Source organism: Mytilus galloprovincialis, chromosome 7, assembly GCF_965363235.1.
Source record: "Mytilus galloprovincialis chromosome 7, xbMytGall1.hap1.1, whole genome shotgun sequence".
Taxonomy (NCBI): domain Eukaryota; kingdom Metazoa; phylum Mollusca; class Bivalvia; order Mytilida; family Mytilidae; genus Mytilus; species Mytilus galloprovincialis.
In genome coordinates, this window is record NC_134844.1 from 3,579,945 (window position 1) to 3,607,507 (window position 27,563).

At 32.8% G+C, this 27,563-nt stretch overlaps 2 protein-coding genes across 3 annotated transcripts; one reads left to right on the forward strand and one right to left on the reverse strand.

The window, feature by feature from the left end:
* Positions 1-3,149: 3,149 nt before the first annotated feature.
* LOC143082138 (uncharacterized) lies at positions 3,150-27,528 on the reverse strand. Of its 2 annotated transcripts, none has more exons than XM_076257694.1 (4): positions 26,644-27,528; positions 13,801-13,917; positions 5,194-5,335; positions 3,150-4,167 (listed from the first exon to the last, which is right to left on the reverse strand). In XM_076257694.1, exons 1-4 carry the CDS (start codon positions 26,766-26,768, stop codon positions 3,448-3,450), a joined length of 1,104 nt encoding a protein of 367 aa, XP_076113809.1. In that variant the 5' UTR covers positions 26,769-27,528; the 3' UTR covers positions 3,150-3,447. The 2 variants fall into 2 exon arrangements, with proteins under 2 accessions (XP_076113809.1, XP_076113810.1); XM_076257695.1 differs by lacking the exon at positions 26,644-27,528 and adding an exon at positions 18,953-19,089.
* Positions 7,660-10,053, forward strand: LOC143082137 (cholecystokinin receptor-like). Its single transcript, XM_076257692.1, has one exon. It carries the CDS (start codon positions 7,743-7,745, stop codon positions 8,886-8,888), a length of 1,146 nt encoding a protein of 381 aa, XP_076113807.1. The 5' UTR covers positions 7,660-7,742; the 3' UTR covers positions 8,889-10,053.
* Positions 27,529-27,563: the final 35 nt, after the last annotated feature.

The following is a 27,563-nucleotide window of genomic DNA, read 5'->3' on the forward strand; positions in this document are numbered from 1 at the left end:
CAAAAGTCAAAAGGAACTTATCAACTAGTCACAAAGTTCCTCTTTGGCAAATTAGTCAAAACCGGAACTAACAAACTAGCTCAAAAGTTTCTCCACATTTGGGTACTTTTAAAAATATCAAATTCAGGTTAATTTATAACAATAAATTAGAACTTATTCCGCTATGAAGGCAACATACTAACCGAATTAACTACATGTAGTTGTTCTGTTCCGCCAGAACTATTCAACTAGCTACATTGGTCCGGGATTTTTCAACTAGCTTTTCTCCCCGGAACTTTTCGACTGCATTCGGAACAAAACAACTAGTTGGAAAGTTCCATCGGAACGAAATAACTAGTTGAAAAGTTCCGCCGGAACAAAGTAACTGACGGAACATAGTGGCTGTTACATATACGATGTATTGTTTATTTTGATGTTGCTCTATAGTTATACGTGCATACGATTTACTGTTTATTTTGATGTTGCTCTTTAGTTATACGTGTATATGATTTACTGTTTATTTTGATGTTGCTCTTTAGTTATACGTGTATACGATGTATTGTTTATTTTGATGTTGCTGTATAGTTATACGTGTATACGATTTACTGTTTATTTTGATTTTGCTGTTTAGGTATATGACGATACGATTTTGTATTTATTTTGATGTAGCTCTATATAGTTATATATGTCAAAACGATTTACAGAATATCGATGGTGATATCTCATCTACAATTACATCGAAGGGCGTATTTTAGGGTTTTTTTTTTTTAGTTATTATAATTGTTTACTGTTAAATTACTTCCCGGTTCCTTCCCGTTTAAAATGTTCAAGTGAAATGTTAATATTTTATTTTATATATATATATATATATATATATATATATATATATATATATATATATACTCTGACAAATTGTATGTTCAATAATATATTTATAGAAATAACTAAATATGTAGACAAATGCATTCAGTAAGTCCGAGGACAGATATTTTATTCCGATACTGGCTGTTTCGGATTTGGCAGGAGCTACAGTTTGTGGTTCGTTCGGAATTGCACTGAATATGATGCAGACAGAATTTGACAACACGTTTATGCAAGGCCTGGTGGTTTTTTGCAGCTTTTACGCAATATATGTCTGTTTTATTGTTACTTATTATCGCAACACAAAGATATTTTAAAGTATGTAGACCTCAAGGTCATCAAATGAAACAATTCCATAAACGTTTGGCAGTAGTATTGTCTTTTAGTGTCGCCTTTGTATCCGCAGCACCGATAACCGCGCTGTATGGATTAGTTGATTTCCCGAATTCGGACGAAAGTATAGTAGGTACACGATGTAGCAAGTTAAAGGAAGTTAACAAAATGTGGACGCTCCTGTATGGTATTATTATTATCTTTATGCTCTTAACGTCTATGACAGTCATGATTTTTTTCTACATACGAATTGGGCATAAGGTATACGTTCATTTTAAAAACAAGAACAATTCACATTCATCTGGTAAAGAACAAATAAGTTCAAATATTAACACAGAAATGCAAACTATCACTTCTGTTGTTGCCAGTGGTGACGGACCTGGGTCGAAGCATAAGGAATCAAATCCAGAAATAGAAAAATATGAACCGGAAGGAATAACGTCTAAAACTAAGTTAAAGGTCAAACATTCAACAGGAAGTTCTGATATAAATAAAAGGCTTGTACATAAATTTACAATTATGTTCATGATGATTAAGATAGTATTTCTAATTAGTTATATTCCTAAGGTAATCCTGATAGTAATTGAAGGTCTTAATCCATATTTCTGGCAGAACTTCTCCGACAATGAACAACCCGGAATTCTATTTATTTATAGAATGTATATCGTAAACAATGTCATCAATCCGTTTATCTATGCTTTTATGGATTTGGATTTCAGAAAAGAAACAAGACAATTGTTTACGTTCAATAGTATAGCCTCGTTTTGAAAGTAGGGAATATCATTGTTTACGTACAATAGTATAGTCTCGTGTTTGAAGTAGATAAAACCTTTCGGACTGATCAGGGGAACCTTAGTTTTCTTAATAGTTTCTGATTTTACCTCGAATTTAAAAAAAATGTAAATTCAATATTATGTCTGTACCGAAACACGGACTACTAGTACTGATCATTATGTGAGAATTCACACGGGCAAATGTTGTCCGCCTGCAGCTATATCGATCCAGGGATAACAAATGAAAATACCATTGTATAAAATATATGGTCTTTTTCTGGATTCACATTCGTCAGGAACACTCAAAACTTGGCCAAATATTTGAAAGCCCAGAACGCATTATCAATTGATAACGTGTGGAGCAATATGAACAGAAAGGCCTAAAATTATACAAAAGTTCCGAGATTCAATAAAATATTTCGAGGACAATTTTCTGTTTTCCCTTTTCCCGTTTTAGCCATGTTGTTGTACGGTATAAATTGATGCTTGAATTCTATCTGTTAAAGTTGAGTATGATCATATCAAACCCCTTTAGAAATTCCTTGCTACTGGCCTGTTTGCCTTAAGTAACTGTAAGCATTTCTTTATATAGTATTTTTGTTTGAATGTACTTAATATGTTTATAAATATATGTATACAGTATTTTTATTTTCATGTGTTAATAAATATATAAAGTATCATTTTCCTCATGATAATTAAGAGCGAAGTGTTTTTCCTGTACTTTTTAATTTGTAATTGAACTAAGTTATTCATTCCTATTTTCAAACTAACATCATAATTATGTCCATCATCCGGTCAGCCTAAGCAAGCAGTTGAAGACAAGTATATCAGGCCTTTTTATAAAAAGACTCATTTTTAGGGAGTTATCTCCCTCTCCAATGAAAATTTCCGTAAGAAATTAAAAATACAAAATTTGAGGTTTCCTCAGGTTAGATTTTATGGGATTTTTTTCTGTGTATATTTTGGGCTTACTGCTATAGGCTAGAACTAAAACATGTTCTGTTGTAATTAGTTCAAGCTTAGTATAACTGGACTAGAGTATTGTATATAATTCTGGTAAATTCCTCCTAATTTGATTTCACATCATATCAACTGATTGTACAGTAACACAACTGCACGGCAAGTTCGACATTGTTTTGAGAAGGGATTATGGACGATTTAAGTTTAAAAGTACTGTAATATACAAAAATGAGAGAGAAGACGTATATTGAAATCATTATAATTGTAAGCAAGTTTCCTTATATTTATGCCAATGCGAAATGAAATCGAAATCACAAGGAATAAACACTGATGTGTTTCAATCATAACAACTAGTTTTTTGTATCAGCAAATACATATGAAGAAATAAATGTTATAAAATATGAACAATCAAGAATTAAAAATACTCTGATGCATATTGATTAAACATTGAAAGACTTGGATGTAGTCTTGTCCCTGTTCGTGTAGAGCCTGATAGACCCGGATATTGGCCAGCCGTGTAGCCTCGATGTCATACTAAAGACTATAAATGACTACAAAACAAAATATTGGAATTTTCATTGTTCTCCGTATGTTGCACATGTTCTGCAGGTGTAACTCCCGCAACCGGCGATTTAATTTCTGTTGCACTAAATTGTCTGTTTTGAGCGAGAGTATCCGGTAATTTCATATTTGTCGTAAAAGACGTCCTTCCAAAACCAAAAGCTGTTGTAACATCAAATCGCCTTTCGTCACCTGGGGCTGCTATTTCTTTATAAGTTGCCCTTCTTTCTGATTTTGTATCTGAATACGAATTGTCTGTCCTTGGCGATGAAATGTCTGTCCTTGGCGATGAATTGTCTGTCCTTGGCGATGAATTGAGTGACTGATGAAAATCTTGTAAATCCTCTATTATATCGTCTAAATTATCTCCTTCGTCAATATGAGGAATGTAGCCATTTTCAGTGAATGTATTTGGTCGTGGATCTCTATGATATATTCCACTTCCAGAAAATGGAATATCCCTTTCTGGTGCAGACATGCGCTTTAATGATTTATGAATACCGGAAATCCAGAGACGTCCACTTGATTTTGATATTCGGCTTTTTCCAACTAAAACGTCATTTTTATGTTCGATTCCAATAACATTGTTATTGTCTGTAATATCGGATTCGGATTTTGATTTTCGGTCGAGCGGAACATTGCCATTCTGAGCTGTGATTTTTGTAGTAAACAACTTAACAGTTCTTGCACTGAGATGTGCCTGAAATGCAAATATATATAGTCTAAAACAACGCCGATTCAATCAAGTTATTTTTTCTAACAATGATATTCCTTTTTCGAAGTTGAAAAATGTAATTACAAGTAAAACAATAGCTTGCGTCGAGGTATGCGCTATATGTATCATTTCAATATGTGACATCACTGTGACTATCGTCGTGAGACATGGTTAATCAATTTAATTGTACTCTACATAAGAAAATGCCTGTACCAAGTCAGGAATATGACAGTTGTTATCCATTAGTATGATGTTTTTTGTGCTTATGATGTTGCCATTCGATTAAGAACTTATCGTTTTGAATTTTCCTCGGAGTACAGTATTTTTGTTATTTTACTTTCTAATCGTGAGTCATGGTTTATCATTGTTATTTTATTCTACTCGTGAGTCATGGTTCATCATTGTTATTTTATAATAATCGTTAGTCGTGTTTTATCATTGTTATTTTATTCTACTCGTCAGTCATGGTTCATCGTTGTTATTTTATAATAATCGTTAGTCGTGTTTTATCATTGTTATTTTATTCTACTCGTCAGTCATGGTTCATCGTTGTTATTTTATAAAAATCGTTAGTCGTGTTTTATCATTGTTATTTTATTCTACTCGTCAGTCATGGTTCATCGTTGTTATTTTATAATAATCGTGAGTCGTGTTTTATCATTGTTATTTTATTCTACTCGTCAGTCATGGTTCATCATTGTTATTTTACTTTCCACTCGTGAGTCATGGTTCATCATTGTTATTTTATAATAATCGTTAGTCGTGTTTTATCATTGTTATTTTATTCTACTCGTCAGTCATGGTTCATCGTTGTTATTTTATAATAATCGTTAGTCGTGTTTTATCATTGTTATTTTATTCTACTCGTCAGTCATGGTTCATCATTGTTATTTTATAATAATCGTTAGTCGTGTTTTATCATTGTTATTTTATTCTACTCGTTAGTCATGGTTCATCATTGTTATTTTGTTATCATCGTGAGTCGAGGAAATATTTGTAACGACTATTTACCTGATGTTTGAGTCTTGTACCATTAAGTTTGTGTCTTTGGTGATATCGGACGATCGAATCTAGGTAAGGATACGGCTGATTATCCATATAATACAAGTTATCCTCATAGTTTATCCTGTGATGTTCAACGTAATTCTCTGATCTGTAATATAACAATGCTTTAATAAAATCAGCGTTTTAGTGAAAAAAACTGAAGTAAAAAGTTCCCCTCATATGGTTTTGACCTCAGACAATTTGAGCTGTTTAGTTGGTCCTTAATATCCCCGATGACAAAGTGGACCGTTTAACAACAGTTTAGATAATTTCAAAATGCACTTCATACAACACTGGGTCTAACTTAGCCACTTCCTACAACACTGTGTCTAACTCAGACACTTCATACAACACTGGGTCTAACTTAGACACTTCCTACAACACTGGGTCTAACTTAGGCACTTCATACAACACTGGGTCTAACTTAGACACTTCATACAACACTGGGTCTAACTCAGACACTTCATACAACACTGGGTCTAACTCAGACACTTAATACAACACTGGATCTAACTTAAACACCTCATACAACACTGGGTCTAACTTAGACACTTCATACAACACTGGGTCTAACTTAGACACTTCATACAACACTGGGTCTAACTAAACACTTCATACAACACTGGGTCTTACTTTGACAGTTCATACAACACTGGGTCTAACTTAGACACTTCACACAACACTGGGTCTAACTTAGACAGTTCATACAACACTGGGTCTAAGACACTTCATACAACACTGGGTCTAACTTAAACACCTCATACAACACTGGGTCTAACTTAAACACCTCATACAACACTGGGTCTAACTTAAACACCTCATACAACACTGGGTCTAAGACACTTCATACAACACTGGGTCTAACTAAGACACTTCATACAACACTGGGTCTAACTTAGACACTCCATACAACACTGGGTCTAACTTAGACAGTTCATACAACACTGGGTCTAACCTAGACACTTCATACAACACTGGGTCTAACTTAAACACTTCATACAACACTGGGTCTAACTTAAACACTTCATACAACACGGTCTAACTTAGACAGTCCATACAACACTGGGTCTAACTTAGACACTTCATACAACACTGGGTCTAACTTAACCACTTCATACAACACTGGGTCTAACTTAGACACTCCATACAACACTGGGTCTAACTTAGACAGTTCATACAACACTGGGTCTAACCTAGACACTTCATACAACACTGGGTCTAACTTAGACACTTCATACAACACTGGGTCTAACTTAAACACTTCATACAACACTGGGTCTAACTTAGACACCCCATACAACACTGGGTCTAACTTAGACAGTTCATACAACACTGGGTCTAACCTAGACACTTCATACAACACTGGGTCTAACTTAAACACTTCATACAACACTGGGTCTAACTTAGAAAGTTCATACAATACTGGGTCTAACTTAAACACTTCATACAACACTGGGTCTAACTTAGACACTCCATACAACACTGGGTCTAACTTAGACACTCCATACAACACTGGGTCTAACTTAGACAGTTCATACAACACTGGGTCTAACTTAGACAGTTCATACAATACTGGGTCTAACTTAAACACTTCATACAACACTGGGTCTAACTTAGACACTCCATACAACACTGGGTCTAACTTAGACAGTTCATACAACACTGGGTCTAACTTAAACACGTCATACAACACTGGGTCTAACTTAGACACTCCATACAATACTGGGTCTAACTTAGACAGTTTATACAACACTGGGTCTAACTTAGACAGTTTTAGTAGTTTTAGTAGTTTTAGTAGTTCCCTATTATAGTTTTAAAGCTATCAAACGTTTCATATGTTTTTCTTTCAAAACTTTTGGTCAGATGCGAAATTGACGAGACTTATTCCAAAAACACTTACGGAAAATATATCATACGTTATTATATATCATAACGAATTCACACGATTTCAACATTTATAATCATTCTGATATTCGTTTCGAGTCACAAAGGATATGGACCTCTATAAATAAGTTCAAATTGTTGATATTATTGTACGTTTTTTTATATTCCTGTATACTTAAATATTTCTATATACAATCTAATGTTTATTTAAGTTAAATGTAAATTATCACATAACTTCCTGGTTCCGAATCCATTCAAAATTACTCATGTGAAATATTGATATTTACTTTTTTATATATATATTCAGTCAACTTTTATATTTTAGATGTAAATATTAGTAGTAATGACCACATGTGTACACAAAGCTATTTTGGTATAGTGTTGTTGGTTTTTTTCTTTATTAACATTTAAATTTCAAATTTTAGTTCGTGAAACAGTTGGCCATTGAACATTTTTGTCAAATACTAATTAAAATATAAATGAGATACTTGAGGTTTTTCTTTAAGTGTTAAAAATCACACTTGACGGGTTGTATTTAACTTGATGGATCGCTTTAAAATATTCCTCTTGCGGAACTAAATTCATTGTTAGCTCTAAATGTCATCCCGATTCTGTGTTTTCAGCCTCTAATTATGGAGAACAATGCAACATATTCTAACGCAGTTTCGGTGTGGAACTCGAAGTTATCGAAAATCTTGATTCCAAACAATATCATATTATCCCTTTATATATTTTTTGGAATTATTGGGAACACCACTGTAATAATAGTTTACCGATTCCGAATGAGGAAAAAGTCCGAAGACAGATATTTTATTCCAATATTGGCTGTTTCGGATTTAGCGGGAGCTACAGTTTGTGGTTCGTTCGGAATTGCGCTAAATATGATGCAGACAGAATTTTATAACAAACATTTATGCAAGGCCTGGTGGTTTTTTGCAGCTTTTACGACATATATGTCTATTCTATTGTTACTGATTATCGCAACACAAAGGTATCTTAAAGTATGTAGACCTCAAGGACATCAAATGAAACAATTCCATAAACGTTTAGGGGTAGGATTGTCTGTATGTCTCGCCTGTGTACTAGCAGTACCGACAACCGCCTTGTACGGATCAGTTGATTTTCCGAATGCGGACGGAAGTGTTGTAGGTGCGCGTTGTAGCAAGTTAAAGGAAGTTAACAAAACGTTGACGCTACTGTATGGCGTAATTATTATTGTTATTCTCTTGACTTCAATGACAGTCATGATTTTTTTCTACAGTAGAATTGGGCATAAGGTATACGTTCATTTCAAGTACAAGAAAAGTTCACATTCATCTGGTAAAGAACTAACAAGTTCAAATATTGAAGAAATGCACACTGTCTCGTCTGTTATTGTCAGTGACGAACATGTAACAGAACACAAGGAATCAGAAAGAGAAAAACATAAACCGGAAGTAATTACAACTAAAACTAAGTCAAAGGTCAAACATTCAACAGGAAGTGCTGATATAAATAAGAGGCTTGTACATAAATTTACAATTATGTTTATGATGATTACGATAGTATTTCTAATTTGCTATATTCCTAAAGTAATTTTGATAGTGATAGAAGGTCTAAATCCATATTTCTGGCAGAACTTCTCCGACAATGAACTACCCGGAATTCTATTTATTTATAGAATGTATATAGTAAACAACGTCATCAATCCGTTTATTTATGCTTTTATGGATATCGATTTCCGGAAAGAGACCAAAAAATTGTTCAGTTTCAATACTTTAACCTCGTGTCTAAAATAAACAAAACGTTGTTTTCGTGTCATGTTTAGAGAAGCAAAGCGTTGTTTACATGTCATGTCTGAAGTAAACAAAACGTTGTTTATATTTCATGTCTAGGTAGACAAAACGTTGTTAACATGTCGTGTCTGAAGTAGACAAAACTGTTGTTTATATTTCATGTCTAAGTAGACAAAACGTTGTTGACATGTCATGTCTGAAGTAGACAAAACTGTTGTTTATATTTCAAAGCGTAGTTTATAGTTCATGTCTGAAAAATACAAAAACTTTGTGTAAGTGTCATGTCTGAAGTAGACAAATCGTTGTTTACATTTCATGTTTGAAGAAGACAAAACGTTGTTTACGTTTCATGTGTCTGAGGTAGACAAAACGTTGATTAATTACATGTTATGTTTGAAGTAGACCAACCACACTGTTCATGTAAGTCTAAAATAGAAAAACCGTTGGTTTCATGTTGTGTGTAAAGCAAACAATTACATTTGCTTACATGTTATGCGTTTTGTACATGAAAATGTTGTCTCCGTTACATGTTATGTTTATAATGTACAAAAACTTTGTTTACATGTTGTGTCTGAAGTACAAAAATATCTTGTACTTGTTATGTCTATTATATGTTGATGCCATTGCTGATGAAGTTTTTAATTCCAAGAGGGTATCACTTCCCCAGTAGTCAGCACTTCTGTGCTAACATGAATTACCCTTGATATGGTCATAGTTATAAATTAACTTTTTACAAAACTTTTTTTCTGAAATACTAAGGATTTTCTCCCTCAGGAATAGATAACCTTAGCTTTATTTGGCAAAACCTTTTTTTAGAATTTTGGTCCTCAATGCTATTCAATTTCGTACTTTATTGGGCCTTTTTAACTTTTTGGGATTCGAGCGTCACTGATCGATGAGTCTTTTGCAGACGAAACGCGCGTCTGGCGTAAATATAAAACTTTATCCTGGTATCTATAATGAGTTTAATTAGACAAACATCATCTTTTTTTTCATAAACACTTTGTCTTCATGTTATGCCTGAAGTATACTAACATGTTTTGTACTGTAGACCAAGTGTAGTGTGTCTTTTGATTGTTTTTTTTATCTAATGTAGAATGTTATGAATCTTTTGTACGCAACCGCTGTCTGTGTAATGACTATAAATGTATAACTTATGTGTCAAAAATATAGATTTTTTTTTATTAAAAAAATCCACCGTTTATCCCTGGGCGATGGATCATTGTGAGCACACAGCCCCTTGTGTATACTTCCCTGTGTTATACAATGTAAATTATATTTAGGTGATTTTCAATAAATGTATTTCAAGTCTTAAACCAAAACAAAAAACAAAAACAAAATGTGTACATGCAGTACTATAACCTCTATTTGAAATTGATGTAAAAGTTATGAATGTTAATCACATAGATTATTGATAGCGTTTATATATATTTTATACTTCTGATGTCATTAGAGAACTTCAAATAGTACGAAAGCTTTTAGAAACTCCCTCGTTATTTTCACATTCTACTTTATATGCTTTTGTGACTACCTTCATGTGTTATTGGGACATTTTGATTATAATGATTTTTGTTCTCTATACCTTCGTAAAAATTTATTTATGCAGAAAACTGAATGCATACAAAGGGAAGTAATCAAAACAAATTCAGTTAAACTCATTTAAAGTCAATAAAAATGTTAATGTTGAATTCCTTTCAAATTCTGGTGATAATGTCAAATATAATTCAGCATCATTTCAAAAGAAGGGCGGAATACACAATGTATCTTATCCCACAATATCAAATAACTATCCCACAATATTAAATAACTGATTTTATTAACTCTTCAAACATGACAGTTATGTGTTACTTTTACATAAACTTAACAAAAGCGTGCATATTATGAAAAGCTATAGTGTTCTCTCCTCAGACGTGAACAATTCCCGCCAACATTTGGAATATCAAAAATTTATCATTGATCAGACGTCGATATCATTATGATTAAACATAAAACCAAGTGTTGGAGACAATAATAAAAAAAATGTATGCCCCATTTTTGTGCATTATGTTTTCTGGTCTGTGCATCCGTTTGTCTGTTCGTCCGTCCGTCTGTTCCACTTCATGTTAAAGTTTTGGTCAAGGTAGTTTTTGATGAAGTCCAATCAACTTGAAACTTAGTACTAATGTTCCCTATGATATGATTTTTCTAAATTGATGCCAAATTAGAGTTTTGATCCAAATTTTTAGATTATATAAAATGATAGTGGGGCATCCGTGTACTATAGACACATTGTTGTTTGTATATACTTCTATTATGGTGTACCATGGTTGACATCTGGTGTTATATCAAAAGTGTTATATCAAAATGTAAATAAGCAACAAACATCATTCATATATGAACAGCTGTTCAATAAACAAAAGTTTGTACTGAAAGGTTTTTAATGCCTTTTCTTGTGTCGATGAATATTTAATAAAAGACAAAAACGTAGTTGAACTTTATTGCTGATATGAAATTAGAAAAAAAATTACAAAGACGGAAGAGGTCTTTCATAAGAGATTTATAAAAGAGAAAGAGAAAAACTTTTGTGAAATCTGTTGATCTATTCGCATGTATCAATTATATCAATATAGAATAAGTGTGTTTTAAGCGCTGTATTTAATTAACTGGTAGCAAAGATATCGGTTTCGCTACTTTTTTTGTTGGAAATTTGCAGCACTTAAGCTTTGTCCATCCATTCCATTATAGTGTATGCAACCACCTAGTAATACATTACACTTTCAAGCTACAACATGTTGTTTCGTACACGTAATGTCAAGAGATATATCCTGGGACCAGTGATAAACTTGATCATATAAAACAGTTGTCACCCAACATAATATGTAATAATGTTATCTGATGTATTGATATAATGTCTACCGATAATAAATCTTCGTCCTGTGTAAATACTGTGTTAGGTTTATTTCATATTTATATTCAAAGTGAGTGTACCCGGTATTTCAAGTGATCTTATGTTTTATAGCTACTACATTTTTCGTCAGGTATTCCAGACGTTTTGTTGCAACCTCAAGACATTTTTCATCGAAAAAAATAGCAACGTTTTCTCGTTTGAATTGTTTTACATTTGTCATTTCGGGGCCTTTTATAGCTGACTTTGCTGTTTTGGGATTTGCTCATTGTTCAAGGCCATACGGTGACCTATAGTTGTTAATTTCTTTGTCATTTGGTCTCCTGTGGAGAGCTGTCTCATTGGCAATCATACCACATCTTTTTTTCTTTATTTTAAAAAATAAGGGGAAAATAAAGTACTAAATACACTAGAACCCTACATATGAAACTATGAAAAGCGTACAAATGTATTATTTTTTATTTAGTCGTACGGGTTTATTGTTTTGGAACTGTCCTTGTATGCATGCAGTTTTGCAATTTCTTTTTTTTTTTTTTTTTTTTTTTTAAGATTTTGCTTACAATACAACTTCAGCATGTTACGCTCGAACTGTGATTCAAAAATATAATTTAATTGGTCTCTTTTGTCGTTATGAGTTTTGCACGTTTTTGAAGTCCTTTCAGTAATTCATAGTTGCTTTCATATACGTCATTTTGGTCTCTGGTGGGTAGATGTTTTATTGGCAATCTATTTTTATACCGTTTAAGGATATTTCCTTGTTTATTCACCACACAATTGGAATAAATAATTCTGTAATTTGAAAATGTCAAGAGTAACCAGGCATTTTCCGCTTGGAACTTTTAGATTACAATAAATCATGCTGTAAATATATAGACTCCCGCATGTACAAAGTTACTTTTTACTTTTGAGTTTCAAGCTTTCTCGTTTACTTTCGGCTTTAAGTGCAGACTAATTCCTATCTAAATGAACGATACAGTTAGGAAAGACAGACTAAAGTAAAATGAAATGAGAATTGTTTTAATAAAGATAACGAATGTGTTTAAGTTAGATACAATTTGTTTACTTGAATAAAACAAATAGATTTAGCATTTGAAATACTTCATCAATTAATAAAAAATTGACTATGCCGTATTGACTTTGATCATTATTGAAGGCCGTACGATGACATATAGCTGTTAATATCTGTGTCATCTGGTCTCTTGTGAATAGTTGTCTAATTGGCAATCATACAACATCTTCTTTTCATAAATAAAATAGTATATTTGACTTCTGTTATTCTTCGAAAAAAAATATGGTGATGACTCCCTGGCCATCTAATTTATATAGTATCATTTTTCGTAGGTACGTATTTTAGTTTAAACGTTCAGTTGAAAGACAGATTTCTGTGATCATGAAACTTACTGACGTTAAGAATATAAAACCTATTACACACAATTGAAAAATTCTTCATACATGGTTTAGTTTCTTTCAGCAATCAACGTTTTCTAAAAATGATTTGAATAGTTGGGTTAAAAAAAATTTATATATGACCTAAGTTTTTCTTATCCCTCGTCAAAAGTTTGATGTAGTCTGTTGTATATTAGCTCCTCTTTGTTTTTGATTTTTTATCAGATAATCGGAATCCTCTGGTTTTAGCCGTGTATTTCCATTAAAAAAATATCTCCACTCACCCCTACTTTTCTTTTCAAAAAAGTTTAAAAACCATATTTGAAAATCCTATAAAATCCTTGTTGTTTTTGTATATCTTTTGAAAGAAAAAGGGTGACAATGTTAAATATATGAAAAGTCTAGAGAGAATTACTTCCCGCCAAATTTGCAATGGCTTATAGAACACGGACCCTTCATTTTTTTCTGCTTTTTGAGCTCCTTTAATTGTATACTATCAATTCATAACAGTCTTTTAAAAAACTTGTTATTTTGAAACAGAGTAGCGAACATCCTTAATACTATAAAGATACATTATATTTGCTTCATTGATCCTATCAGATTCATTATCACAGATATAAGAGGTACATTCTCATTGGTTCTTACCTTAATGAAAGGTACATCCTATCAGATTCATAATCACGATATAAAAGGTACGTTCCCATTGGTTCAAATCTTAATACTGATTCAGCGTCGTCCTTACTAAACAATATAGCGCTTAATCTGCAAAAAGAAAAGAACATTTATAATCGAATAACGAAAAAAATATCCTCAAACATAAACTGTTGCTATTTGGTAAAACAATTTCAAACATCAAACATTCGGCTTGTATTGTTTTCGTTTGTAATGACTTCGAGCAACACCATTGAATATAAAATGTAAATTATGCTCTCATCCGCTATCCTGTACGCATTTCCACAAAATGTCGATAATCGGCAATATCACGATGCGTTTTCTGACAAGTGCAACAACTGGAATATAACGTCGACTTTGTTGATCTTAACATCTACAACTATCTCTGGGACATTGTCTCCTTGATAACTCAAATTATCGAGTAAAACTTCTGTAGAAATATGTGCAAAAGATAATTCCATTGAGTTCATTATTGTTGACCGATTTCTAAATGTTTGAAACCCACTTTGCATTCGTTTGAGTCGGTCACTTTGTCCTATTGTTGTTTTTGTATCGGTCGTACGACGAATTGTACACGTGCACCATACACTTGCTCACGTGCACAATAGTTTAAGTGTAATGTAAATATCTATTGTACTGAGGTAAAAGTATTTACTTATATCCTTTGGGTTTAGAAACTCTCAAATCAACGAGATAAGAGAACAAATACGAAACTTTCATCGTTGTTCCATGCCAATAGACATTACGGTATAAAATACACTATGTATATCAGATGTTTTCTGATAGTATAGGTCATAACCAGTCAACCAGTTAAGGAAGACACTTTACATAATTAACATAATCGTTAGGTCAAAATGTCCAAATATCGTCGGGGCACTGCTTATTTTATAATAAAAGTACGCTGTTTCGTGTCAGCAGCAAAATAATTATATGCAACAGTGGAGCGGAGGAGTAGGTATATTACAAAATGATATTAACTCCGTCAATCCAAAGACTGGTCTGATTAAATACCTACCCTATCCCTAATTTATATATTTAAAAAAAAAAAAAACAATATTATTAAACCGAGCATGATTCTGTCTAAGACAGTTTTGGAAAAGAAGGTTCGGTAAACGAGAGGTGAAAGATACCAGAGGGACATTCAAATTCACAAATAAGGTCAGTTTTGAGTCCGAAAGTAAAAAAGTGAAGAAAGTTGCCTGTTCTTTAGACTTGTATAACTCAAGTATGAAGTTTACCGTACAAGACAAGTGTGTTCACTTGTAGGGTACCACACTGCATTAAGACAAGTCATACCTTGAAGGTTACCAACATGAATAGGACAAGTGGGAGTCTGTGTTACAAACTTGTAAAGTACATAATTGTACCAAGAGAACGAGTGGCGTATTGGACAAGTGTGTTAACTTGTAATTAGATATAGGAAGATGTGGTGTGAGTGCCAATGAGACAATTTATAAAAGTAAACCATTATAGGTCAATGTACGGCCTTCAACACCGAGCCTTGGCTCACACAAACAACAAGCTATAAAGGGCCCCAAAATTACTAGTGTAAAACCATTCAAACGGAAAAACCAACGGTCTATAGATATAGGAAGATGTGGTGTGAGTGCCAATGAGACAACTCTCCATCCAAATAACAATTTTAAAAAAAGTAAACTATTATAGGTCAATGTACGGCTTTCAACACGGAGCCTTGGCTCACACCGAACAACAAGCTATAAAGGGCCCCAAAATTATTAGTGTAAAACCATTCAAACTATATAAAAAACGAGAAACGAGAAACACGTATAAATTACGTAAACAAACGACAACTACTGTACATCAGATTCCTGACTTAGGACAGGTGCAAACATTTGCAGCGGGATTAAACGTTTTAATGGTACCAAACCTTCTCCCTTTTTCCGAAACAATAGCATAACATCACAATATAGAAAAACACACGATAAAATATCAATTGGCAGGCTTAACTCAATCAAAAAACGTAAATTAAGACACTATGAACGAATAAATCTGATCAGCGATATCTGAATGCAAATGCACAGTTAATAAAATATTAGGGACAAACATTCAAGGCCAAAAGGCAGACAAACAAGTCCAAACAAAGCCATGGCAAAACACCACCGAGAAATATTTAACCCTTCGAAATTAATCACTTTTGAAAAAAAAACGGTTTTAATAATATATACAGGTAAATGAAAAATAACTTTGTCGTTTTAGGTATATTACTTATGTGTATAAAATTCTTCCAATAATTAGGAATACCAAGAAAGTTCTGTCATATAAATACATAATTTAACACTAGATACAAATTGGGGTGAATAGTAACAATAAAACTATATATACAATTAGAGCTAGCTAAAACTTTCCTGTACAGATTTAAGGAGAATAATCTTGAAGTTCATACAAATGTACTACGAAGAAGTGAAAACTAGTAGATATTCCAAATAATCAAAGCTTGTATATAGATAAGATCCATATTAATATAAAATAACAAAAAAAAACATTATAAACAGTATCAACAGGTCGAATTAACAAGAAAATACGATTTGAGAATACTCGCAGTTACTGACAGCTAGTTAAAAGCCAAACACAATTAATAATTAAAAAAAACCATGCATCAGAGACTACAATCAACTAAAACACATCCCAGGGATTTAGTATTTTAACGCCATGAACAGTCAGAGAAGACATGACTTGTGCATGCCAAAAATAAATGTATCGACAGGTAGTAGGATAGTGAGGAGCGACTTCTATAGAGATAAAAAAAATAACGTGTCTATGTCTCTATAAGTACATATTGTACCAAGAGACCAATTTGTTCCTGACCCAGGACAAATTTGTAATGATATATATATTTTAATAAGAATAGTCATATATAGTATATTAGAGAACGCAAAGAACAGTTGTACATATTTTGGTTCATTGACGTTAATTTATGAATAAAGTTTACTTGTTTAATATTTTGTAAATATAATCATTTTGGATCCAGTATCAAACTTGTAACGAACTCATTCTAAAATAGAAATAGACACACTAACTCTGTGTACACGCTACACCCCTGTGTACACGCTACATAGGATTTTGAACCTAATTTTTCAAAATTTTCTTTGGGGCATAACCACAACCCCCTAGCAAGTTGTTGCTCACTTCTTTTTAGATGTATTTGCTTTCCTTTTTCCAGCAAAAAAAACTCAAGTCAATTAACAGAGCACTTCTATCTACAAAATATAAAACGGATCTTGACCATTAACCATGACCACAATTTCCTGCTAATGCATGGCCCGAGGACTCCGTATCAAAAGACTATACATATATATTTATATATATATAAAGGTCCTTATGACTTGCAGCGTATTGGTTTACTTCACAAAGCACTCATGTCAAATGCAAAAAAAGGAAATAATTCATATAAAGATGAAGACCGATGCATATTATAATTTTCCAAATAAGGTTCAGTGGGCACATTAGAAATATGATCCTCCGAAATATACACATTTTTTTTTAAATGCCATTCGTATGATAAATCAAAATATAGTTATAAATACTAAATCTTGGTGAAGGTTGACGCCTGTCAAAAGGTTTAAACCCACTGCATTTGTTTGAACCTGTCCTAAGTCAGGAATCTTTTGATCAGTAGTTGTTGTTTGTTAATGTGGTTCATATATATAAGCGTTTATCGTTTCTCGTTTTTTATATAGATTAGACCATTGGTAGAAAAAGCATCAGAACAAAATCAAAAGTGCTTTCCACATGAAGGCAGGAACATGGAAAGACATAATTATTTGTATTAGTATTAGACCTATTTTAAATAATAAGGTGAACAAATACAAATGCAGTTTACACTTTCGATGGTAGAGGCGACTGTAAAGGTTATATGGTATTATATACTACCACATGTTTAATGAATTATAGGAACTTGCAATGTAAAAAGTAAAATCACAAAAACACTGAACTCCGAGGAAAATTCAAAACGGCATTTTCATTATCAAATGGCAAAATCAAAACCTCAAACAAATCAATCGAATGGATAACAACTGTCATATTCCTGACTTGGTATAGTCATTTTCTTATGTAAAAACTTTTGTTAATAAAAATGGTTGAATTAAGTAACACTAAATATACTGAACATATAGTAAAATAATGAGTACTAGACCAACTATGATGAACTGATACAAGAGTGTCAAGGATCTATTGGTATTTCTTCAAGCTCCATCGTTTATTCCGAAATGATATAATCATATACAATTTGATAGAGCGTGGGATGATTGTAATGATTGGTTTAGTTGTTACTTTTAACATACGTAAGTGTGTCACAGATGTCTTCTTATATATAGATTAGTCAGGACTCTCAAGGGGTATACGCCCTGCAATCCCCACAAAATGAAAGAAATATATATGTTAATATTTCCTTAAATGTGATAGAAAATAGACATAGGTATTTCTTGAAAAAAGTTGATGTTGTATTCATGTGTCATTTCACCGAAACAATATATTTTAAACTTTGGTTTTTCCAGTTTTTCATGTTTACAATATAACGCAAACGCCTTGTTAAAAAATCAGTCTTAGTCAATGTAGTCTTAGCGGTCTTAGCTACTTCCAACAAATAACATGTAAATATTTTCTTAGTAATAAACATGTATATCTTTGGGGAGTCAGTTCAATTTAAAAATGAGTTGGACGACAATAAACCCCATGAAAATAACAGGTCCAACTCGATCACTAACAAACCTAATATGAAAAGACTGAAGAATTGTTTGTGAGTAAAACGTTGAGTTTACACACCAATATTCTCCATGAAAATTACCATTATCATACTTATCATTCAAATATAATGCGTTAAAATAAGTCATTTTGAAATATTTCGTCACTTTATTAATAAAACTATTTAGACTGTGTAGAAATTCAGATAATCCATTGAAAAATTCGTTAAGAACACTAACGTTTATATTTGCTAGAACAGTAATATTTGAAGAGAAGTTTAAAAAAAATTGGAACAGCTATGATTCCAAAAACTGCTATCTATTCCCCATAAACAACAAGTAAACATATCAATCTGTATATATATATGACGATGTATATGGTTTTTGTTTGTTTCCAATCAATGTTTAACACTCAAGAAACTTACCGTGTAGTTATTGAATTAAATTTCATTATATTCCAGTTAATTTTAAATCCCCATTACTAGCGTTAATTCCTAACCGACGTTAATACATAAGCGTACCACTGTATATCTGAATACCATAAGACCATATAAATTCCACAGATGACAATAATGGTCATTTGTCATCACATTCCCAATCTTTATTGATTTTTGATCATAGGGAATACATATTCTGTGTCATACAGGGATCAAATACCTCAGTAACATGTGCCAGGGTGATAATGGGTCGTAAAGAATAATAAAGTACATGTACTTGATCTTGTTCTTGTGAATGGTCAACACCTACTAACATAGTGACCGGACCTTCTGACGTTTGAATATAAATTAAAATACATAAACAGTCATTGTTTTATGCGGATATAGCTTTTTTTATGTGTGATGGACATTTGATATGTTTATTGGAGAGTATATATAAAGATCGGTGGAACTAATCTCTAAGAAAATCGAATGATACTCGTACGACATTCTGATATTTGATGATCATGTAAAATTTCAATTACAACCACAAAAACGTAAATTGGAAAAAAAGTCGTAACGGGATTGTAACAGTTTGCTTAAAAAGATTTATTGTTTTGTAATAAACACATAATACACCACACAATATAAATATAACCCCACCCTTCCTTAGATTTGTTGATAACTCGTTGATCAACAGTAAGCTACGAAATGATTTGCAGCGATAAATCAATAGATAGTATTAAGTCAGAATGGTAGTCACTCTATTCAGAAAAAGAACTGAACAATGATAATTGATAACTGAAAAAATTTTCCTTTTGTTAGTTTTTGTTTTTCGTATCAAACATATTACTAGCCGTGGTGTAGTGGTTAGTGCATCGGACTACTTACACAAAGGTTCCTTGTTCGATTCCCGTTCCGGGATGAAAATTTCAGGGACCGAATTTTCGGCTCTCCCTTGACACCATTTGCGAGATTGGTCTTAAGGAGACGATAATGGTCCATCGGAAGGGGACGATAAATGGTTGACCCGTGTTAAGAGAGAGCCATATATCTTGCACGTTAATGACACCCTTGTAGATTTCGAAAAAGAGCAGGCTAATGCCGCTTAAAGGCAGCACTCGCACCCGCAAAGTGGAAAGGGATAAATATAAGTTGCAAAACTTTTTTCCAATCCACTATAAATAAATATGTTTAAATTAAACTAACATACTAGTTTTTTCTAGTACTGATGAAAATTAAAAATTTAATATTGTACAAAAAAGTACAAAATCAGATTTCTTCCGGTTTCTCTCTGTAATAGGTCTATCAAAATTGAGAAAAGAAACGGGGAATTTGTCAAAGAGATAACAAACCGAGCATAGAGCAGAACAAAACCCAAAACCACCAATTAGTCTTCAACACAGCGAGAAACTACTGCACCCGGTAAACTCCAAAACATATAAATGACCTTAAATTTAAAAACAAAACATACAAGACTAACAAAGGCAAGAGGTCCCTGACTTGGGACAGGTGCAAAAATGCGGTGGGGTCAAACATGTTTTGTGAGATCTCAACCCTCCCTCCACACCTTTAGCCAATGTGGAATAAACAAACACAGTAATACGCACAGTAAAACTCAGTCTCAAAGAAGTCCGAGTCCGATATTTAGTATAGGTAACAGAAGAAACTAAGCAAATTGGTAGTGATCAACATACATTAATAAAGGATTACTAGCTGTTACCAGACCCCAATTAAACAGATTGAAACCTCATCACATAAAAATCAAGCACAATCCCTCACGTTTGGAGTTTAGTATCATAAATAACATACAAGAAGAACATAACCCGTATCATGCCAAATAGTGGTTTTAGAATAAATGTGTTTATTTCCGATGGAAAGCCCTATGAGTGAATCATTTTTTATTTAAAAAAAAATGCCTTTTCAAATTACCTGACAACAGTATCGTAACTACCGTACCGTACCAAGTCCAACAGTGCATTTTTTTTAATATTTTTTTTTTAATAAATATCCTTAACATTTAATTTGTTTTCATTTTGAATTCTTGTTTTGACGATGGACCTTTGATAAGACGTCAGCAAACTATTTCTTGTCTACGTTTGATCAATATGTACAATTTTTATGTAGAATTAGACTTGAAATGCAATGGTTTGCATACACAAAATGCAAAAGATGCCAATACACGAACACCAAATAATGACAGATGCGTCAATAAACGGCAAAATAACATTATAACGGGCAGTTCTTATAACCTGAGGTAAAATACACAAAAATGCATTAACTGTTGTCACATATATATTAATATACAGATAAAAATATAAACATAATGATGGACAGCCGGAAGCCATGTGTATATGTCTGTTTGTTCTCTATGTACCTAAACATAATGTCAAACTGTTCAATGATCGAATACACTAGTTTTGTACCTGCAACACTTGGCGGACCCTGGGGTTGGGATCCCCCTTATTTGGGACTCTCAATGCATTTGAAGGGGTACATATGGTTAGAAGCCCACCCACCACTCCTTATCCTGGGTTTGGATCCCCCTTTTAAAAATTGCTGGATCTGCACCTGTTTGTGACTGAGATCTCTCATTAGACCCCTAGAAATTTATTACATTTTTTTAAAGTGAATATATATAATAAAATGCTTTTCAATTTGTTATGATGATTTTAACCCGTCTATTTGCAAAAATATTTGAATTTGACATTTAGCGATACAGCTGATTAATATTTCTATAAATCAGCAACCTTTTGATTAAATGTCAAGACCTATAGTCGTCTTAGGTCTGGTTTGACCTTAATTGATAAAACTTAAGAATATATTGAAATGTTATCAGGGCACTCATATGTTATTATATTTACTATTAGTAAATTATAAAACTTTTGCCAATTATTTTTTGAATACTTTTTTGGTGCCCTGTTCAAAAACTTTCCCGCATATATGCCATTATACAACAAACAGTTACCTTTTAACTTGAATAGAATAGAATATTATAAATGCAACAAACAATTAACTCTAATTTGAATAGAATAAAATATTAACAATAAGTTATAAGGTAATACATATAAAGGAGACTAAAATCAAGGTAAAACCAAAACTAAGGGAATTAATTGCATGCACTCCAAAAGGAGCGAGATTGACATTAGAGCGTCGGCGTGGTTAGCGTCTCGTGCTATGTTTACACCGCTCGCTATGTGTAAAAAATAAATATAAAATACTTAGGCTTACTGATAACCAAATTTTAAAGCATTTCCAGTTGAACTCGTGGATTTCTTCAACAAACATTTTTTTCGAAACTGTTCGCAATATGGTATGATCAATTTAAAGTTATCTATTTGGGTTAACAGGGACTTTTCTTGCATATATGCAATCCAAACCAGTTTTTGCATGTAATTTTGGTAAAGTACCCTCTAAGTAAAGCTTATTTATTATTATTATTATTATTATTATTATTATTATTATTATTATTAGTATTATTATTATTATTGCTGTCGCCTAGATTTCCATTACGTAACTTTCGTGTTGGGATTGTAACCGATCTAGAAACATAATAATTACGCGGACATTATCGAATGCAAAATAATACTCCTTATCGCTTGATATAAATTCATTTTTCAATGGATACTCCTAAAATATTTATTTAGAACATAAATTAATAATATGAAAATGTTTTGTCGTTAGAAATATATATAAATAAAAAATCTATGCAGACGTACAGAAAAAGTGTGTTAACGCATGAGGAAGAATATCTCGAGAACGTTTGCAATCTCCCATGCAGAGTTATCAGTCTTTGCTCTCTCTCAAGGACCGATAACTCTGCATGGGACATTGAACGTTTTGCGGGAAAATATGAATGCCTACTGAAATCCAATCTGTTAGAAAAATCGAATTATTACAGAAGAGTGTCAACCATGCACTTGCACTGCACTATTATTAATATAGTGGAATATAGTTATATACAAATGGCTGAAAATTATATATACATGTAACTGTAATCAGCAATATACACATTTAATATAATATCATTATAACAACAAACTAGAGTACACTGATTTGTATCACTGCAATATAGTTATACAATAATAGTTATTACAATGAGATTGAATTTATCATCCACGCACGAACTTGTCTCAGAAAAACATATATCTGTACTTTAACCTCAATTTAAGGTATAGAGATGTGATTTTTTTTCTGAGACAAGTGCTTGTGACCATCCACAAGAACTTTCGGTCATCCGATGTTCAGTACTTCAGTACTTTGATTTTTAATGGTCGATACGAAAGATAACAATACATAGTTTAGAGTAACTCTGTTATTTTCAGTTTCATGTATTGAACAAAAAGCAGGTCGAAGTAAGAAGTGTTTAAACCTTACTATTGTACAGAAATTTATTTGAAAAAAAGAGGAACTTTCTCACGATTTATATGTTGGTTGGCTCTCCTTAAGATACACGTAGAAACTGGATGTTTTATATGAAGTTTTATTACTGAATGTGAACTTATGTCATTTTAAACCGCGTTTTGTTTATGTAGATTTAAGGCAAATCATGCTATATAACGTTTTGTTGCCGAGACCTGTATATTGTGTCTTGAAAAATACTACCATAAATCTTTTTAAAATTGGTGCATACATTTCAAATAGTTTAATTGTTTAATATGTTATCCTTGAAGTCATTTAAAATATGTTTGATGTGGAGGACTTGAATAAAATATTGAATCTGAATCTGTAGATCTCACACTCATTCAAAATGTCACAATAATGAATACATACGACTCGATCGGTTGAAGATCGTAGGATTGCAGATGTACATGTATAAAGATTATTCTTGAGTTGAGACACAGAAACAACAAAACGGTCAACTAATTCGTCAAATGGACCGTGAAGGTTATATTGTACATTTCTGTTGTACTCAGTACTTGCGTGTCTGTTTGAGCAGGGTTTTTTTTGTGTCAAGAGCAAACCCTTGTTAATGTAGTCCGTATATTGTGAATTTGCAAGTGATAAATGTATTAATTGAGCCTTTTAATGAAATGCGATGTGACAAAGTGTATGTTTACTGCTAGAAATGGGAAGTTAACAATAAGAAAATTAACAGAACATGAAATAACGTCACAGAGCTTAAAAAATGGGTTATCTGATATTCGAGGATATCTCCTAACATATCACAACAAAAAATGGCGTCACAGAGCATCAGTTTAGGATGTTCTCTTTGATATTCAATTGATCGATTGGTGTTTGCTTTGACGCCACATGAGCACAAAAATGCCATATACCGGAGGACACCTGCTAAGAGTTCACAACAAATAACAACAAAAGAGGCACAAAAGATACCAGAGGGACATCCGAACTCATAAATTAAATACAAATTGACGAATGAAGAAGTTCCTGTATGAAGTCAGTCTCGTAAGAAAAAATGAACAAGTCGACAAACAGGGGCACAGTTCGTTCCCATGGGAACGGTGTTGGTTTGATAAAATAATCATGTCCTCTAAAAGTAACAAAGTAACAAATATGTTGTCAATCAAGAAATCAAGTATCTTGATAATGTCAGTTTTTGCTTTTATCTTTAAATCATAGTGATTTTTACAAAGTAGGAGTTATCCCTTTCTAAGACAAGATACTTGTTTCTACGATGTATGCAGTAAGAGTTATGTTCAGCATTCTCTGTTTATAGTGAGAGTAACTGTATGTGCCTGTCCCAAGTCAGGAGCCTGAAATTCAGTGGGTTGTCGTTTGTTTATGTGTTACATTTTTTTTTTTCGTTCATTTTTTTTAATAAATAAGGCCGTTAGTTTACGCGTTTGAATTGTTTTACATTGTCATTTCGGAACCTTTTATAGCTGACTATGCGGTATGGGCTTTGCTCATTGTTGAAGACCGTACGGTGACCTATATTTGTTAATTTCTGTGTCATTTTGGTCTCTTGTGGAGAGTTGTCTCATTGGCAATCATACCACAACTTCCTTTTTATAGTTACATAGTTATTGTGTAATCCCATTTGGCCCTTAATTCTGATAGTCAGATAAATTAAAACAGCATACCTTCAGCATTTAAATCTTAGTTGAAAGTTATTGTCTTGATCAATTAACTGCCAAAACTATTAACAAATTAGCATATATGTGCAATACTAATTCTTTATTTTAGTACGTATGTGAACGTTAGATCTTAAATTATCACTTCGTAACTTCAACAGAATATGCAAGTACAGTTATCAAATACTTCGAATGGTAGGAGATTTATCATTCTACATCTCGTAATAAATCTTCGAATGAAAGGAGATTTAGAATTCGACATCCAATAAAAGTCGTCGAATGGTAGGATATTCAAGGATGAGCGAAATATACAAAAGGGAAAGTCAAACTCACAGATCGAAAACAAACTGACAACACCATGGCTAAAAAAGAAACCGACAAACAAACAAATACCAGTACACAAGACACAACATAGAAAACCAAAGACTAAGCAACACGAACCCCATCAAAACTTGTCAATGAGGTGATCTCAGGTGCTTCGGAAGGGCAAGCAGATCCTGCTCCACATGTGGTACCCGTCGTGTTGCTTGTGTTATTAAAAATCCGATTAATAGTCTAATTCGGTAGGTCACATTCGTGAAAAGGGAAGGGGATTGTAGTTAAGACATACGGAACATATCCGATATCATCTGTGAAACGGTTCTTTCATAACGGTCAAACAACTCGTGATGGCGTCCGTAAAATTTACCATTTGGAACTCTTGGTTAGCTTCTTGTGAACAGCAACACTATTGATCAAGGAAATCATGATAGAAAATACAAGCCCTGAAATATTGTATCAATTGGGAGATATATATATACTCCGTATGCAGGCGCTAATGGAATTATGCTACATAGAAATGGAAAGTTTACAATTGGGAAGCTGAAACCATCTCTTTTGTCGTAAAGTTTTGTTTTAAACCGACCCTCATTTTCAATTTCTAGATGTTAGTCAAGATATGAAGCATACTTGACTGTATCTGTAGTATCCTTTATCTCTAGTTCTATGGGATAGATTCGTTCAACATAGTCACCAAATGTTGTATCATTTAGTGAGAGAACAAGTAAAGTTAAAGGATATTGTTAACATCTTATCTTTCTTCCTAAGAAGTTCCTGTATGAAGTCAGCCTCATAATAATAAAGAAACAAGTCGACATGAAGAGGGGCACAATTGGTTCCCATTGGAATTCTGACAGTGTGCTGAAAAACACGTCCTCCAAACGTAACAAATATGTTGTCAATCAAGAAATCAAGCATCTTGATAATGTCAGTTTCATAGAATTATTTGTTTGAATCAGAGTGATTCTTTATAAAGTAGGATGTATCCCTCCCAATGACAAGATACTTGTATCTACCTTAGAGGACTTCTAATATTCAACATCCCATTATAAGTCTTCGAATGTTAGAAGATTCATTTTTCGATCATAATTGGTCTCCTTTATTATCTGAACTTAACAACACATTAAGACAAACATAAAAAGAGAACTGCCAGCATTCAAGTTAATTGCTACCTTCTTATGTTTCCTATCTTTTAGCAATACGTCAAGAAACCGGAAACTCCAGCTGTATATGTATATTTTTTTTTATGTGGGTGATTAAATGGATTAAAAAGTGCACACTGAATAAACAAAAAACATATATGTTTGATAAGGTGTCAAATATTGATGCAAAATGTATGTAACTCACCTAGCGACATTTTCGTTAGCTGCTGCACTGATTACGACCTGTTTGCTGGCTCCAAATCCCATACGAAAATATTGATATACAAAGAAATATGATTGTCGATCAGTTGTCTTTCGATGTATTTTCATTCAGAAATGGATTTCGTCACTATTGAAACATGTTTGTTTACTTGATATCCATATTTATAAACGTTTCACATCAAATGATGGGTAGGGTACATGTTCTTCTAACAACAATTCTTAGGTTCGATCTTCACCACGAATAGCTGAAAACATCGTACTTTTTACAAACAACTATCAAAGAATTATTCAAAGTATTTTTCGAACAAGATTAAACTGCTTCTTTGAATTCCAGAGGTTCATAAATCATGCCTCGATTTAGAAGTCCTCTAACCGCACCTTGTCTGTTCTGGAAACCTTCCATAATTTACCTCGCAACGCAAGCTTTAATAACAGAAGGGGGTATCACAGAAATATTTACATTAGATTTACATACAATATATATCTTGTAGTTTATCGTTTTTTCTCCTTCACGTTTAGTTATGTAAACATATTGACCGATTTGTTGTACGGTTCTAAATCACTTTGATTCAATATTAAATCGTTCCTTTATTCACTGTCAACACACATTTGTATTTTTCTGCACATTTAGTTGATGATGATGCATCGTTGTCCACGTGTTTTAATTTAATTGTCAATTTTAACATTTGTGTAAACTTCTATGTGATTAAGACGTTTCAAAATGTCGACATCTGTTGCGCTTTGAAAGATCGAAAATCAATATTTACCTGAATTTTGTAGATAAGTTAATCAAAATATCCATTGTATGATTCGGATAACACTAAAGATGTCCCATACATGAATAATACATTTACCTGATCTTACCTAGTGTGTATTGATATCGATTAGCACTGTCCAGAACGT